Source organism: Tiliqua scincoides, chromosome 3, assembly GCF_035046505.1.
Source record: "Tiliqua scincoides isolate rTilSci1 chromosome 3, rTilSci1.hap2, whole genome shotgun sequence".
NCBI classification, from domain to species: domain Eukaryota; kingdom Metazoa; phylum Chordata; class Lepidosauria; order Squamata; family Scincidae; genus Tiliqua; species Tiliqua scincoides.
In genome coordinates, this window is record NC_089823.1 from 4,046,911 (window position 1) to 4,062,526 (window position 15,616).

At 45.4% G+C, this 15,616-nt stretch overlaps 1 protein-coding gene across 6 annotated transcripts in view; it reads left to right on the forward strand.

The window, feature by feature from the left end:
- FAM168A (family with sequence similarity 168 member A) overlaps positions 1 to 15,616 on the forward strand; it is a 148,514-nt gene that overhangs the window by 117,694 nt on the left and 15,204 nt on the right. For 5 of the 6 annotated variants that reach the window (XM_066620004.1, XM_066620003.1, XM_066620005.1 and 2 more), the window contains 3 exons: positions 3,803 to 3,928; positions 12,367 to 12,509; positions 14,499 to 14,673. In XM_066620004.1, the coding sequence (XP_066476101.1) occupies positions 3,803 to 3,928; positions 12,367 to 12,509; positions 14,499 to 14,673 (444 nt within the window). The remainder of the gene's footprint in view (positions 1 to 3,802; positions 3,929 to 12,366; positions 12,510 to 14,498; positions 14,674 to 15,616) is intronic. The other variant, XM_066620008.1, reaches the window with a different exon arrangement.

Genomic DNA, 15,616 nt, shown 5'->3' on the forward strand with positions numbered 1-15,616 from the left:
GGAAACCTCAGGAAGTGCCATCAGGCTTTGTTTGTGGAAGAGCGAGGTTCAAGTGCTGCAATGCTGGGAGAAGTGACACTTGTCAAACTTCACCCTGCCACGAGTTTCAGTCACATTGGCAGTTTACTGCTGGTTTACTTTGGAAGGTTTGGACTTATTGATACTTATCCGAAGTCTTTAAGATGGGGATAAATCAAGTGATTTAGATTTCCTGTTTATCAGTAAGATAAAAAGAACTACTTTCTGCTCACCTGCTCATTGCATTGCTCTTTCCAACATTTCCCTTCCCTCCAAAACTGCAATTCTTCCTTTACTTTGGAATTAAAATGGATCAGTGAACCTTCTCATAACCTGAGGTTATCTTGTTAGGTAACCTCCCCTTCTGAATTTTAGCAGTGACGACTGGGAACAAAGTTTTCTCTTTGCTAACATCCTCCCCTAAGATATTACTAAAATATTCATTGGCACGTAGGGTCCAGTTTTAAGTGGCCTATTCCCAATATTAGAAGGATGATTTGGTTAGTTGCTTCTGTCTAGAGTTTTCTGTTTTAATGCAAGCCCATCCACTAAAGTTGAGTGTTGGGAGAGCTAGGACAGACAAAAGAAGATATTATGTACCCAGCATGTGATTAGTCTGTGGAACTCCTTGCCACAGGAAATAGCGATGGCATCTTGCCTAGATGCCCTTAAGAGGGGATTGGACAAATTTCTGGAGGAAAAGTCTGGGTTACACATTTCTGGGTTACAAGTCATGATGGGTATGTGCAAGCTTGGTTTTTAGAGGTTGGCTACCTCAGAGTGCCAGATGCAGGGGAGGGCACCAGGACACAGGTTGTGTTTTGTTGTCTTGTGTGTTCCCTGAAGCATTTGGTGGGCCACTGGGAGATACAGGAAGCTGGACTAGTTGGGCCTTTGGCCTGATCCAGTGGGGCTCTTCTGATGTTCTTATTTTACAGAGTGGAGCAGTTTGATGGGATTTCATTTTTGGTGTTTCAATTCTTTTTCTTTGTGAAGTGTGGTGAAGACTATTTAAAGCAGATAGATGGATATGACAACGTACTGGTTAAGGTCTTTACAAGTGTTGGATAGCTTTGGAATTCCCTGGGTATCACAAACACCTTCACACGTACCTTTGCCCTATATTTTCATATGAAGATCTTTTTTTCCCTTCTGTGCCAGCCTTTGGGCCTGCAGAGCAGTTGCAGTCTCCATGGCATCCTGTTCCTTGACTGTTAATTTTTTAAAGGCTGTTTTACCTTCTTCCAGCATTTGATGTTGAATTTGATCTTGTTATCCTGTATTGTTGTGAGCCACCCTGAACATTTTATTTGAAAGCAGGGTAAAAATACCTACAGTGAATAAGTGCAAGGGGATGCATGTGTTCTCAGAGAGGCAGTGTGGTACACGCAGTACTGGGAAATGATACATCCTTGCCACTGAAGTGCTCCTTCAGGGAAAGGCCTCTGAACAGGGTGTGCATTTCCTGTGCCAGAAATGAAGGTCAAAATGGTTCTGAGAAGTGGAATGCTTTATTTCTCCCACCAGGCCGGTGTACAAGTATAGTGCTGTTCTCTTGTCTCTCTTTTGTGTGGCTCTCATCAAAGTCACACCTGTGAAAGACAGACATGTGCTAATGCCTGTTTCAGAGGTAGTCCCCGTTCTCAGAGCAGCCTGCTGTCTTCCTCTCCAACCTCCACCAAAGAGCTTGAGCTATTAAGGAATCCTCTTTTGTGATCTGTAAAAGCAATACAGTACAATTTGACTTGTTCCAGATCAGAAAGAGAGTGGCACAACCGTTGCTTAACAATTGGATGGTCCATTTCTCCCCACTCCAAAGGAGACTCCCATTGAGCAAGGGGACCAGGGTTCTGGTGGCAGTGCAGAATGGTGGAAGAAGAGCAAGTGAGTGGTCCCTGGAGGTCACTGTACAGTTGCTGCTTAGATGCCTCCAGCGTTCTAGCCAGTCCTCCTGCTTGCATGGGCATGCAACAACTGCAAGTGCCACCTGACCAGGGCAAGAGCCAAGGAGTGATACCCAGGTGGCTGTAAACCATCCTCCCAAATGAACTTGTGACATCATCAACCCCAGGTTTTATACAGCCACATACAAGAATCCTTAGGTGTGTTGCCCAGGCCATCACTAGAGAACAACTGCTGTTTGAAGGAATGGGGCACGCTCACTCCCTTGTTACATCATGGGGGCTTGAACCAGACCCTAAAGCAGCGTGAGTCAACTAGAACAGTGACAGGGGCTCAGTGAGTCATGTCAGGGAAATTAGTTTTGCCTCTGGCCTTTTAATTTCTTCGACAGCCCTTTGCCAATAATCTCTTGCCTGCTTGGTTTTGATAGTGCCTCACTTTGGTCTTTTTGCAAATCTCCTCCTTTGATTCCTTCCTCCTTCAATAAGCTCCTCATTTTTTTAGTGTTTTTTTTTTCCTTCCTACCTCATCCAGGTTCTTTCAGGAGCAGGCTGGTTGCTATATTTCCCAGACTGTCACATTCCACTACTGTTTGTTTCTAAAGAGATGCCTCAGATTTAGGGGTTCTCTTGCTCTGGAGGAGAGAGAGAGAGAGAGCCTTCCTCAAGGTAGTCATTTTGTCTAGGCTTCCTAGCCTTAGGTGATGGCAGTGAAGAGGCTACCAGTTCAATCCCAGGTCTCTTCATTCTAACAAATAGAGATCTGAAAGAGTGTGAAGCAGGAAGCAAGAGCGAAAGGACCTTTGCTAACTGCCAGACTCTGCGCCCAAACTGCCCTCTGTCACATATGGTGATTGTTTGTAGTGTAACAGCTTTGTTGAGGATGATTTGCTACAGAGAGGTGGATTTCAGCAGTACCATTGTTGTGACTCTGGCTGTGAGTAAGCAAGAGAGGCCAGTGAGAGAGGAGAGGGAGAGTTTTGATGGGGTGCAGACTGTGGGTCAGCCTAGCTGTGAGGCGAGCTGAAGCAGCGGCGGATGGTAGAGAGCAAGAAGATGGCAAGTTCAGGGAACCCTTCATTCCAAGCCTGCCACAGCGGAGGTGAGCCACGTAAATCTGAAAACAGATCGTCCACTCCCTGGCTATGCTCCATCACTCGGTCTTCCCAAACCTGAATGTGCGGAACTTCCAGTTTTATTTACAGGAACTGTGAAAACAAAGGAGCTCTTTCATTTACACAGTCCCCCTTTTTAAAAAAGGAAGTTCTGCACTTCCCAGTTTGCAAGAACCACTTGTTGGAGCACAGTGAGAGGCACTTTTTTTCCTTGAGCAGTGTGCCATGGCAGCGGTGGACCTCGAGACGGAGTTGGGCATTGGACTCAGGGGTGCTGTCCCAGTGCAGACTAGTGTTGGGAGTGTGGAAGCAATCTGTGCTTCCTCTTCTTATGATATTCTGGCTTCCACCTGTCCCAATACAGGTGTCTGAACTTCCACAAAATTGCCACCAATTGTGGTTGATGCTGACCCTCCAGGCAACTATGTAGAATAGCCATCAATTGGCCACTTTTGCTGTAGATACTTATTGTTACTTTCAATAACTTTCGGAGCTCTCAGGCTTTCAGAGTGCGATACCATAGTCTTTCGAGACTGAAGGTTGACAACAACAACTTATTGTTACTGCTTATACCATCTCTCTGCTATGTATGTTACAATTATTCCAAATTGAGTCTCTTGTGTCATTGTCTACATTTAATCCTGAGTAATTCTGAAAGCTGAACCTCATTAAAAAATGGATCTAAAAAGTGGCCAGTTCATCTTCATTTTGATTGCCATCCCACTGTGTGTTCCCATTATAACACCTTCTCTTCTGTCTTCACTCAAGCGACACTTCTGATGAAACAGGCCTGGCCTCAGACATCGTCCTCTTGTGCCACGGAGGGTACCTTTCACCTCCCAGTGGACACTGGGACCGAGAACAGGACTTACCAAGCTTCATCAGCAGCATTCAGTAAATAGAACTTTACTTCTGGGGTTATAGTTGGTTGTTTTGCCTCTCTCTGTCTCTCTCTGTCTCTGTCTCTCTCTGTTTGGGAGGGGGTTGCACTGCCTGTTTTGTATACATTCTTTTTGTTGTGATTCCTCTTAGTTAGTGCTAAGTGACGGTATTAATATTGGAATCAGCCATGTGATTTTCAACCTGGGCAGTAGCACTAGCATTGCAGTGAATTGAGTTGAGCATGCCTGTGCTCCTGTACAAGTCTCATTAATTTCAACTGTATTTTCGCAAGACACGTTCAATAGTGCAATAGTGCCTATTAGTGCAATAGTGCAATAGTGCCCAGTGCAATAGTGCCTATTAGTAGGAAGACGTGTCGGGAAGAATTGGGTGAAAGCGTCCCATCTGCACTGTCCAGGCCGTCTCTTCTGCTCCTTTTGCCCAAGGTCCTTAGTGATTGTCATCAATGTGGAGATTCCAGCCCTGTTCTCCATACTCCAAGGTCAACTGTTCTAGCTTTGGGAAGTCTTCAGAGAGATGGGTATGAAGAGCCCCGAGAATGCCTCACAGCTTAAGGGGATGTTCTCAGGTTGCTTTAAGAGGTCATGATAGACTACAGAACAGAGTTGTAGCTACATTGAGTCAAGTGCTCTCAGACTTCAGCACCAGAGTGTTTAACAGAGCAGACAAGCTCATCTAATGTAGTAGGCCTTATGATTTAACCCTTGTCCAGAAATTGGCTCAGCATCTTGCACCAGCGGAAGCTCCTCCATTGAATGTGTGTAGTCTACGGCTTGGTAGCTGCTTAAAAACACAACTGCATTGAGGCAGCTGTATGCTGCAGGTAGCTTGCACACCTGCCAAGCCTATGCACTGTTTAGATTTTAATTATGCATCTTTACATTTCTAAGCAGCCATCAGCCTTTGGCTGCTTGTATTAGGTGGGCCCCATTTCCAAAGGTGTTCAGAGCAGAAGCTGAAAGTCATTGCTTGACAGAAGGGGTGATTGTGGGCACGGACACCTGATTGAGAATTACACAGTTCTGCATGGTGTGAAAATAGCAGTTAGAGAGCATTTTTTGGCTCCTTCCCTCACAATATTAGAACCAGCAGTCGTCCAGTGAAACAGATTGATGGGAGACTGTTAACTGTCTGAAATTCCTCCAGAAATTTGTCCAATCCCCTTTTAAAGGCGTCTAGACCACCCTGGCAACTCCTTGCCAGGATAAAAGGCCATACTTGGTGCAGCTTTGTTGATGACCACAAGTTCAGGTGGGGTGGCTTTAAAAGGGAATTGGTCACATTCACCTCAGACAGGGCTGTTAATGGTCCTAGTCCTGCTGGCTGTGTGCCGCCCTCAGCTTCAGGGACAGATTACCTCTGGATGCCAGTTGCAGGGGAGCAATGGTGGGGTGAGAAAGATATGTCTTTTCTCCTGCTTTTGGGTTTCCCAGAGGCAGCTGGTGTATCCCCGTGAGACCAAGGATGCTGAACCAGATGGGCCTTTGATCTGATCCTGCAGAGCTTTTCTTAGGAGCCAATTTTTGGGGAATTGTGAGACCCAGGATGCAGCTGCCCAGACCATTGTCAGTTGACAACTTCTCTGCAGTCAGATTGCTGTCAGGGGTTTGGTAGATGGGCCTCTTCCAACTCTGTAATTCCACCACCCCATATTTTTTCAACTTGGGCTACACTAGTCTCTTCCCTACATTTATCTCTGCAACAGTTCAGTTTCCCTGGCCTACTTTCCTTGATCAGTTACTCTGGGACGCTGACTTGTGAACTCTCTTTGACTTCTTGGTTTGTTTTCATCTAAAGCAAAGATGAGCTAAACAAGAGTTCCTAACCCTGGCAAGATCCTGGTTTCTTGGCTTGCCTCACCTCTCTCCAAAAGAGGTCCAAAAGACTGTAAATAAAAGACTATAAACAAGAGAAGCTTATTATTAGTGGGTGGAGTTCAGCGAGCTGTAGAAAAACAGTGTTCAGTTAGTTGGCAAGGAGTTGTGGTTAAAGCTCTCTGAAATTTCTTGTTAGTAAGCATCTCTTGTGCTCAGAGCAACTTACCCTCCAAATTAACCCTGGTATAACTTCCTAACCTCTGGATCCTGACTGTGCCCTCGGTCCCCTCACATGCACCAGGCTATCACCCTCCCTTCAGCCTTGGCTCCTCAACCTGAAGATTCACATTTCCCTCCCCATAAACACAGCAGGAAAACCAAGAAACAAGTTAACTAGCTGGCAACCAACTGATCTTCCTTTATGGTACCAAAATCTGCGGCATCATTTCATCTCACAAGGAAGTCACCCTTGTGGCCTGCAATTCCTGCAGTAGAAATGGTTCTGTGCTCACAGTTTGGGAGAAACTGCCAGTCCTTTACCAGAGCCTGCCTGGGACGCTCGCTTTGTTTTGCTCCCAGCTTTGAGGATGCTTCACTTTCAGACTTTGACCTCCTCCTACTTGGGGAAGCAAAAGCACAGTCAGTGGCAAACATACTAAGGATGCATTTATTCTCAGTTGTTGTGGCTTGGGGAGTGGGTGGCAGGAATGAATTGGGAAGAGAAGTCCTTGCTCACCAGCAAGGATCTAAAGAGCCATATTGGAACCACATCTTGGAACCCAAGAAAGCTGTAGACTTCTTTTTGTTTTTTTCCCCCCCAACAGTCCCGCCTGCCTCAGCATGGCAAACTGGCAGGGAATTTGCAAGGGCAGTTGGTGATATGGGTTGGATCAAACATTGCACTGTTCTAGCACGAGCTCCTCCCACGAAGCTATGCAGCTCTTGGATTCCCGCCACAGTAGAAGAGGGCATCATTGCACTGGCTGTCTCAGGAATGTGGAGAGCTCAGTACCCAAGAGCTTCTCTTGAACTCTAACTATGTGTGGAGTTATGTCTTGGTAGTCTTTGGGGGTCTCTTCCCATTCCATTGGCTGATCCTCCAACCTCAGCAGGTCCTTCATTCAGGGCTGCTGCTAGGTGGCTGGGGTCTTTGCTTTTGGCTGTGAAGCGTCTTTTGTTTTGTCACTGTGTGCTAATTATGCAGGTGGTGGCACACACTGTGACAGAGTAGTGTTTCTCAACCTCTGTCTCCTGATGTACCACTTCTTGTGTCCTAATTATCCTAAGTACCACCAATATTTAAATTTCCAAAGGCTATCAGGGGTAAGTAATTTTTTTAAGGCTGAATTGTTTTGTGAAAAAATATATTCATGCTTAATGACAAAGTAAGTTATGCGTATTGTATATTAAAAATGTGAATAGAATTGCGGTGACAAAAATATTATTAATGAGATACTTGAGCATACATTGTTTATAAAATACCTTATTGTGAAGCAGCCACCCCAGGTAGTCAGGATGTTAATAGTACCACTTTTCTGACAAGCCACAATGTTTCCTGGGGAAATGCTGGACCTCCAATCTGATAGGCTTCTATGGTACCCTCTGTGTCCCAGATCTCAAAATTTGTTTAACACCAGAACTGACTTTGGAGTGAGTGAAAGAGAGAGCATCTTCGAGAACATTACTGCATTTACCTTCTGTGCTTTTAACTTTGATATCAGATTTTGGGTGGATTTCTCTTCGGTGCAGTTGAATATGCAGTACACAAGAACTGGCCATCTTCCTGGCCATCAAGTTAATTTAGAATTTGTTCACTGCTACCTCACTATGATGCGTCCTTTTGTGTTCACACTCAGACAGCAGTAAATAGGTAGGTGCAAGGGATGGCACTCAGATGCAGGTCTCTTGTTGTCTGGTGTGCTCCCTGGGGCATTTGGTGGGCCACAGTCAGATACAGGAAGCTGGACTAGTTGGGCCTTTGGCCTGATCCAGCGAGGCTGTTCTTATGTTCTTAGGTGCAGTGGTGATTCTAATCTTCATAGATCAGTGGTTCCCAAACTTTTCAAAGGCCCTAGAGACTGCTGCCTGATTTATAAATGCCAAGGGGTATAATGGTGGTTGGGCAGCAGTGCTCCCTCCACACAGTAGCAGCTTATTTAACCATTGATGCACATAGCCTAATCTGCTCTGTCAGTTTCACAACCCAACAAAAAATGGGTCAGCACCCACTGGTGGATTTTGGACCCACAGTTTGAGAACAGCTGTTCCAAATGGTACTGAGTATCGAAACAAGTGGTCATAGTACAGACCTTTCCACTTCTCTTTTCCCAACTTGGTTTCTTCCCTCCCACCAATTCATCAGGTTTCCTTTTTTAAATGAAGACTTTGGCACAATTCGTAAGAACATAAGAAGAGCCCCACTGGACCAGGCCAAGGGCCCATCTAGTTCAGCTTCCTTTATCTCATAGCGGCCCACCAAATGCCACAGGGAGTACATAAGACAACAAGAGAAGCATCTGCATCCTGGTGCCCTCCCTCCCATCTGGCGTTCTGACATAACCCATTTCTAAAATCAGGAGGTTGCGCATACACATCATGGCTTGTAACTCGTAATGGATTTTTCCTCCAGAAACGTGTCCAATCCCCTTTTAAAGGTGTCTAGGCCAGATCCCATCACCACATCCTGTGGCAAGGAGTTCCACAGACCAACTGCACACTGAGTAAAGAAATATTCTTTTGTCTGTCCTAACTCTCCCAACACTCAATTTTAGTGAATGTTCCCTGGTTCTAATGTTGTGTGAGAGGGAAAAGAGCATCTCTCTATCCACTCTGTCCATACCCTGCATAATTTTGTATGTCTCAATCATGTCCCCTCTCAGGCGTCTCTTTTCTAGGCTGAAGAGACCCAAACACCGTAGCCTTTCCTCATAAGGAAGGTGCCCCAGCCCCGTAATCATCTTAGTTGCTTTCTTTTGCACCTTTTCCATTTCCACTATGTCTTTTTTGAGATTCTGTGACCAGAACTGGACACAATACTCCAGGTGTGGCCTTACAATTGATTTGTACAATGGCATTATAATATTAGCCATTTTGTTCTCAATACCTTTTCTAATGGTCCCAAGCATAGAATTAGTCCATTGCTGCCACACATTGGGTGGACACTTTCATTGGGCTGTCCACCAGCACCCCATGATCTCTCTCCTGATCTGTCACAGACAGCTCAGAACCCATCAGCCTACATGTAAAGTTTTGATTTTTTGCCCCAGTGTACATGACCTTACACTTATTGACATTGAAATGCATCTGCCATTTTGCTGCCCATTCTGCCAGTTTGAGGAGATCCTTCTGGAGCTCCTCACAATCACTTCTGGTCTTCACCACTCAGAAAAGTTTGGTGTCATCTGCAAACTTAGCCACCTCCCTGCTCACCCCTGTCTCCAGGTCATTTATGAAGAGGTTGAAGAGCACCGGTCCCAGGACAGATCCTTGGGGCACACCACTTTTCACTTTTCTCTCCTTTGTGAAGATTGTCCATTGACACCCACTCTCTGTTTCCTTGTCTTCAACCAGTTCCCAATCCATGAGAGGACCTGTCCTCTAATTCCCTGACTGTGGAGTTTTCTTAGTCGCCTTTGGTGAGGGACTGTGTCGAACGCCTTCTGAAAGTCTAGATATATAATATCCACAGGTTCTCCCGCATCCACATGCCTCCACATGCCTGTTCCTTCATCCCCTGAGGCCACTGTAACTTATGTGTAACTGGGTGCCAAATCAGATATGCTCTTACTCATGCTGCCTGGTTTAATTGGGTGTGTGTGTTTGTGTTTGTGTGAGAGAGAGAGAGTGCTTAATAACAAAGGAAGTGCAAAACTATGTAAAATGCCTTGTACTGAACAGTGCTATATTAATAATGATTATGATAAGATAACTAGCAGTCCAATCCTATCCAACTTTCCAGCACTGGTGGAACCGCAGTGCAGCCCCGGGGTAAGGGAACAAATGTTCCCATACCTTAAGGAGGCCTCTGTGACTGCACCCCTAACATAGGACATACACCATAGGTACAGCAGCACCAGCACTGGAAAATTGGTTAGAATTGGGCCCTAATTCAGTGTAAAAAGTTATGATCTCTTGCACTGTATATGTTCTGTGGTCCTTTTGAATCAGTTCACAAAAATGTTCCCTCATTTAAATCCAGAAATATGTGTTGTAGAATGTTGAGTGTCTTTCATGCTGATGAATTATAGGTGAAAGTCTTTGGGCCCTAGACACTGTCTGCTTTTTCATTGATTGTTCATCTTCTTATGTTGCCCAGTTACATGTACAGTAGCACTTATATTCACAGTTAGTCTACCTGAGATGCATGTCTGGAGGTAATATCAGAACCACACACACAATCATGTCCTGCCTGTACATGTGGAGTAGGGTTCAGCTGCCACCAGAAACATGTTTTGACCCCATAAACTATCTGGGGTGGGGGGGTCCATTTGCCAACTGACATCTCCCTCACTGAGTTACCTGAGAAGGTGGGAATGTGTCTTGATTGACTTTCTTGCTTCATTTCTCTCCCTCTCTCATTTACACATCCCCTCGTAATCACTCCTGCACACAAGCCTTTTTCTGGGTAGCGTGCAAGGCTGAGCAAGATATTGGAGACAGAAGGTCAATTGCTCTGTGTGTTGAGGCACAAGGCAGGTTGGTTTAATTCAGATCAAAGGAAAAGATTTATTGGAGCTTAAAATAGAGCAAGGAAAAAGCAGACAAGCACATTCTACACCTGAGAGCAAGAGATAAAGTTGAAAATACAGTAAAAACAGAGACTAAGGCTGCCCAGACTTAAACCATTCACTTACAGTTCAACACCCTTCTGGCACTGGAGCTTCCTGGGGGTTTAACCTAGCTGGACAGCATCATGGCTTTCATTTTGGTTTGGCTGGCATTTTGCGACGCCTACCTGTGTGTCTCTTGCACATCCTGCTCTCACAAACAAGCTGCCCAGCTCTTTTAGCATCTGGAGATGAAGACGTCACCAGGTGTTGTGGAGCACTGGGAGACAGCAACAGCTGGCCTGGACAGCTGATTGGGAGAGGATGGAGCTGGCAGATGGGGCTGGCATTAAAGCCAGTGGAGGCAGGGACTGAGGGGGAAGAAAGCAGAAGACAGGCAGAGACAACGGAGAGGGTGACAAGCTGAGGAACCTATGAAGAGCAAGTAGGTAGGGCAAAGTAGAACAGCACAGAGGGGGCTGGAACGAGGTACCACCAGGGGAAGACAAAGAAACAAAGATGCAGCGGGGTTGGGGGGGGAGAAGAAGAGGGGAACCTGTGGCAGAAGAAAGTGCAGTAAGAGCCGAGGAATATGGTGGAGTTGGAAGATCAGGAGGCAGGAAGAGGGGAGGATATAGAGACCAGCAAGATCTGACCATTGGTTCCCCTCAGAAATATAAAGGCCAAGAGTCTAGTTGCTAGATCCAGAAGTCTCAAAGCCCAGGCTCTCATCTGGCCTAATGTGAGTGCCTCACTGGGCCTGGTCATCCCTCCCAAGCAATCCCCATTCTTTGGAGAGAAGACCCCTGTGAGCTCCCACTCAAAGGGGAGGAACTAGGGGGTTCAGGGACACAATGTGGGACTGACAGCTTGTACTCTGTACAGTCCCAGGTTCTAATAAAAGTAATTTGTGGCATACCCAGGCATATTGTGTTTTTTGGGGTAGGCATGGAATCCAGTTTGTCTTGCCCCGCTACCTTAGACATGGAACTCCCTCCTTGGAAGGAGGTAGAGGGTTCACGGCCCCAACAGTATACAGATGGTCTAGCAAGAGTCTTGGGCAGGCTTAGAAGATCTACCTGCCCTATATTTACAGCATCAGAATTGGGGATGAGGTTGGTTGGCTGGCCTAGTGCAAGATGAATTCAGGTTCAGATGGGGAGGCAAGACAGCCTGGAAGGCAGTCAGGGCCTGCCTTTGGAGTCCCTTCTCCTGCTGTCCTGCTCACCATTTTAATGCCAGAGTCGGAAACTTGGAAGGATTCTCCACCCCCGCCCCCACCCCACCCAGATAGCAGCAGTGTAGCATCTACTATGTAGCACGTTGCAGGCACTGTGCATTTGCTTTATAGTGATCTCTTTCTCCTGTGTGAGTTGAAGGGGACAGTGCAGCTTTGGCCAAGTGCTAATGTGTGTTTTTAGCCAGATAATGGATATGCTGCATGAAGGCATCTAGTCCCAAGAAACCCTTCCTGTGGAGGCGCACAGCAAGATCCTTTGCATCTTCATAGCAAACAGAGCAGTTTCAGTGCATCATGTGCAGGGGAATCCTTGGTGGATTGTGCCCAAAGGCTGGATTGTGGAATTGCCATCTCTTATTTGCTTCACGTTTTATTTATCATTTACTCAATGGACTTTTACCCTGCCTTGCTCCTGATGAAGGCACTCAAGGCAGTTGACAAGCATTTAAAACACAATAATAAACAGTGAACAACAATAAGTAAAACAGGAAGAACAATAAATGGTGAGGGCTTAACTGAGACCTGATTGCTTGGAACTGGATGTTTTAGGTACCTGATTGCAACCACTTCACTGGTTGCCTTGACTTCTTTCTTCTTTCTCCACAGGGTATACCACTGGAACTCCTTACAAGGTCCCTCCTACCCAGAGTAACAATGCACCTCCTCCATATTCTCCATCTCCAAATCCTTACCAAACTGCTATGTACCCCATCCGAAGTGCCTATCCACAGCAGAGCCTGTATGCCCAGGTGAATCTGTGTTTTATTTTATTATGTTCATAACTGGTCTTCCTACACATGACACCCAGAGTAGCTTACAATAAAAGCAGATAACACAGGCCAACACACATTTTGCTTCTTTAAATGCTACACCAATTCCTGGGTATATCTGGGGTGCCAATTCAAAAAATGGCATCCGTTTTGCCTTATCCACGTCTAGTTTTGGAGACACGGCATAGCCTCTTTAGTGAATGGTTCAAGCAGCTTCCTCATGAAGAAGCCTACACCATGGCTTCCTCACAAGGAAGCTGCTTGAACCATTCACTAATGAGGCTATAGTATATCTCCAAGACGTGATAGGGCAAAACGGATGCCATTTTTTGAATCGGCACCCCAAATTCATATTGAACCACCATAAAGTTTGGGAAAAACTTTTCTGACCCTCAGTTTTGTAGGCCTGTGTAGATAAAAGATACCCAGCAAAGCGACTGATGCAAAACCAACATCTAAAACAGAGCATTGCTCTAAAAGCTTCAATTTAAGATATAAGAACAGAAAATAAAATTGGATTCATGTGGGACAATCGGAACATGATCACAACAAGCCTAAAGCTTCAGAAAGTGGTACTTTAGCAGGATTGCCTAGGGAGACCACACTGGGTCAGCAGCACAATCACTGAGACAGTCTTGCCGCAGTTCATATTAGTCCCCTTGCACAATCTGAAAAATGGAGCGCCTCACATGAAGGAAAACTATCTCTGCCCAGCAGCTGAGTTCCAAGAGCCCTGCAGGTTTTCATGAGAGATTTCTATCTTGCCTGCTTACTTATACTGAATTATACTTTTTTAGTGTTATTTAGGCACTAGACAGGCAGCAATGATCTATTCTAAAACAAGTTTGTTTTTTTTAATGTTCAGACTGTCATTAGGAGGCAAGAGTTGAATAATTTATGAGCTTGAATGCTTCTCTACCAAGAGAGTCTGATTCAGTAAAACAATATTTTTATGGTTGGTGGGTTAAAGTGGGTTCTTCGCTTGTCTACAATTCTCTATTAGTCATTTGTTGATTCTAAAATCAACCCCAGGAAGTGCCAAGATCATTAACAGTCTAATAAACGTAGACAACAATCAAGTCCAGATAAAGGTCCAGAAATAGGCCATCCCCACCACCTTTCAAAGGTCTCCAAACCATAGAAGTCTTTGCCTAGTTCTTAAAGAAGGGAAGAAACCAGCCAGAGTCTACTTGGATGCGTAATCAGAGTTTGTAACTGCCACGGAGTGTTGCCTTCTGATCCCAGCCTGGCAGGTGATCCAGAAAGATGCAGTGGTGGCAGGGCTTTTGCCATAAGGCACTTTTGCCTTCGTGGGCCCTAAAAGTTTGGGTTTTTCCCTTCTGATTTTAAAGAAATTAAAACATTTTTTGTGAGCCCCTAAAAATATTGTTGGCCCTCACCACTGTGTGTAATGGATAAGTCAGCCTTGCATAGTGGATATCCTCATAGCAGCTGAGGGTTCAAAGAGAATTGAGAGGGTCACACTTCCCCTACATCCCCTGATGAAGGTTGTCCACCAGTACAACTTAGGCCCAAATCCTAACCAGTTTTCCAGCACTGGCATAACTGTCCCATTGAGACATGTGGTGCATCCTGCAGTTGGATGCCACTCACGGAGGTCTCCTCAAAGTAAGGGAATGTTTTTTCCCTTACCTTGGAGCTGCATTGCCCTTATGTCAGCGCTGGAAAGTGGGTTAGGATTGCGCCTTTAATTATGTTACTGCCACTGGTGGAATTAGTATTTTTAAAGTCCCTAAAATTGCTAAGCTCTGTACAAAAAATAAAAATAATACAGATCTCATGCCCACAGGTTTACAGTCTAAAGAGAGAGCCTAAATTAAATACAAGTGGATAAGCAAAGTGGCTTGAAGTCTGTGCGTAATGAGCAGTTGTGTTGTTGCTGAACTTTTTAACATATCTCTGCTGAATTGGGGTTGTAGTTATATCTCCTCCCTCTCTTCCAAACAGGGAGCATATTACACACAGCCTGTGTATGCGGCACAGCCTCACGTCATCCATCACACTACTGTGGTCCAGCCAAACAGCATCCCATCTGCTATTTATCCTGCCCCTGTTGCTGCCCCCAGGACTAATGGCGTGGCCATGGGGATGGTTGCTGGGACCACCATGGCAATGTCTGCAGGTAAGCAGATGAGTGTGTGTGTGTGTGTGTCAGTAAAGCCCGCCATCGGCACTGAAAATGTGTCATCTCATTAGAGTTCTTTAAACTTACTGGCAGGGGTCAGTGTGTCTGCTCCGATTCCATGGGCGCACAGAATTCAGCTTCCGCAGAATCTCAGCATTCACCTGAACAAGCAAATCACAGCAAGTTCCCTCCTGTGGCTGTGAAGTGTGGTTGAAAGACTGAGGGGAATGCCTGCTGAAATTTGGAAGCTAGAGTGGAAGGTGGAAAGTAAGATTTCCAGTATCTAAGGGGAGGGGGCTTCAATTCTCTATGTAACTCCTTCAGTCTCCCCATGGCTAACCAAAGAGAATAAACGGTACTAAGCATTAAATGCTTCGGAAGGGCTGCTCTCTTTGCCGTCAGCCGAGCCATGAGACCACCTGCAGCTCTTTCTCCCTTCCTCGGAAGAAAGTCTAGCGCAAGCCACAGAATGGCTATTTCTGTGAGCTGGCAGCTTTGCTCTCAGGCAGTGCCTGAGTCCATCTGAAGCTCATTCTGCCGCCTTTCTCCAGAGGGAAAAGTTTGAAAACCGGACTATCATCAACAGCTGGGGGTCAGAAGAGACCGCCATGATCTCCTTCAGTATGCCCTTGGTTGCAAAGCAGATTATCAGTAAAATAAATGAATAAAATAGAACAAATTATGCACAATTAGATAAAATATGCATATTGTCCAACTTTCACACAATATATTCAGGATACAGAATTCTTGGCACAGACTTTGAATTGCTTTTGGCATAAGGTTTGTGTTCGCTTGAATGCAGCATCCACACAACTCTGCCTTCTTGGAGTCTTGCCTGCATCCATTTAATTTCCTTGGCACATTTTGTTCTTCCTCATTTTTCTTGGAAAAGTTTTTGGTGGAAACATAGTAAGCAAATACATTAATATAACCTTGTTGT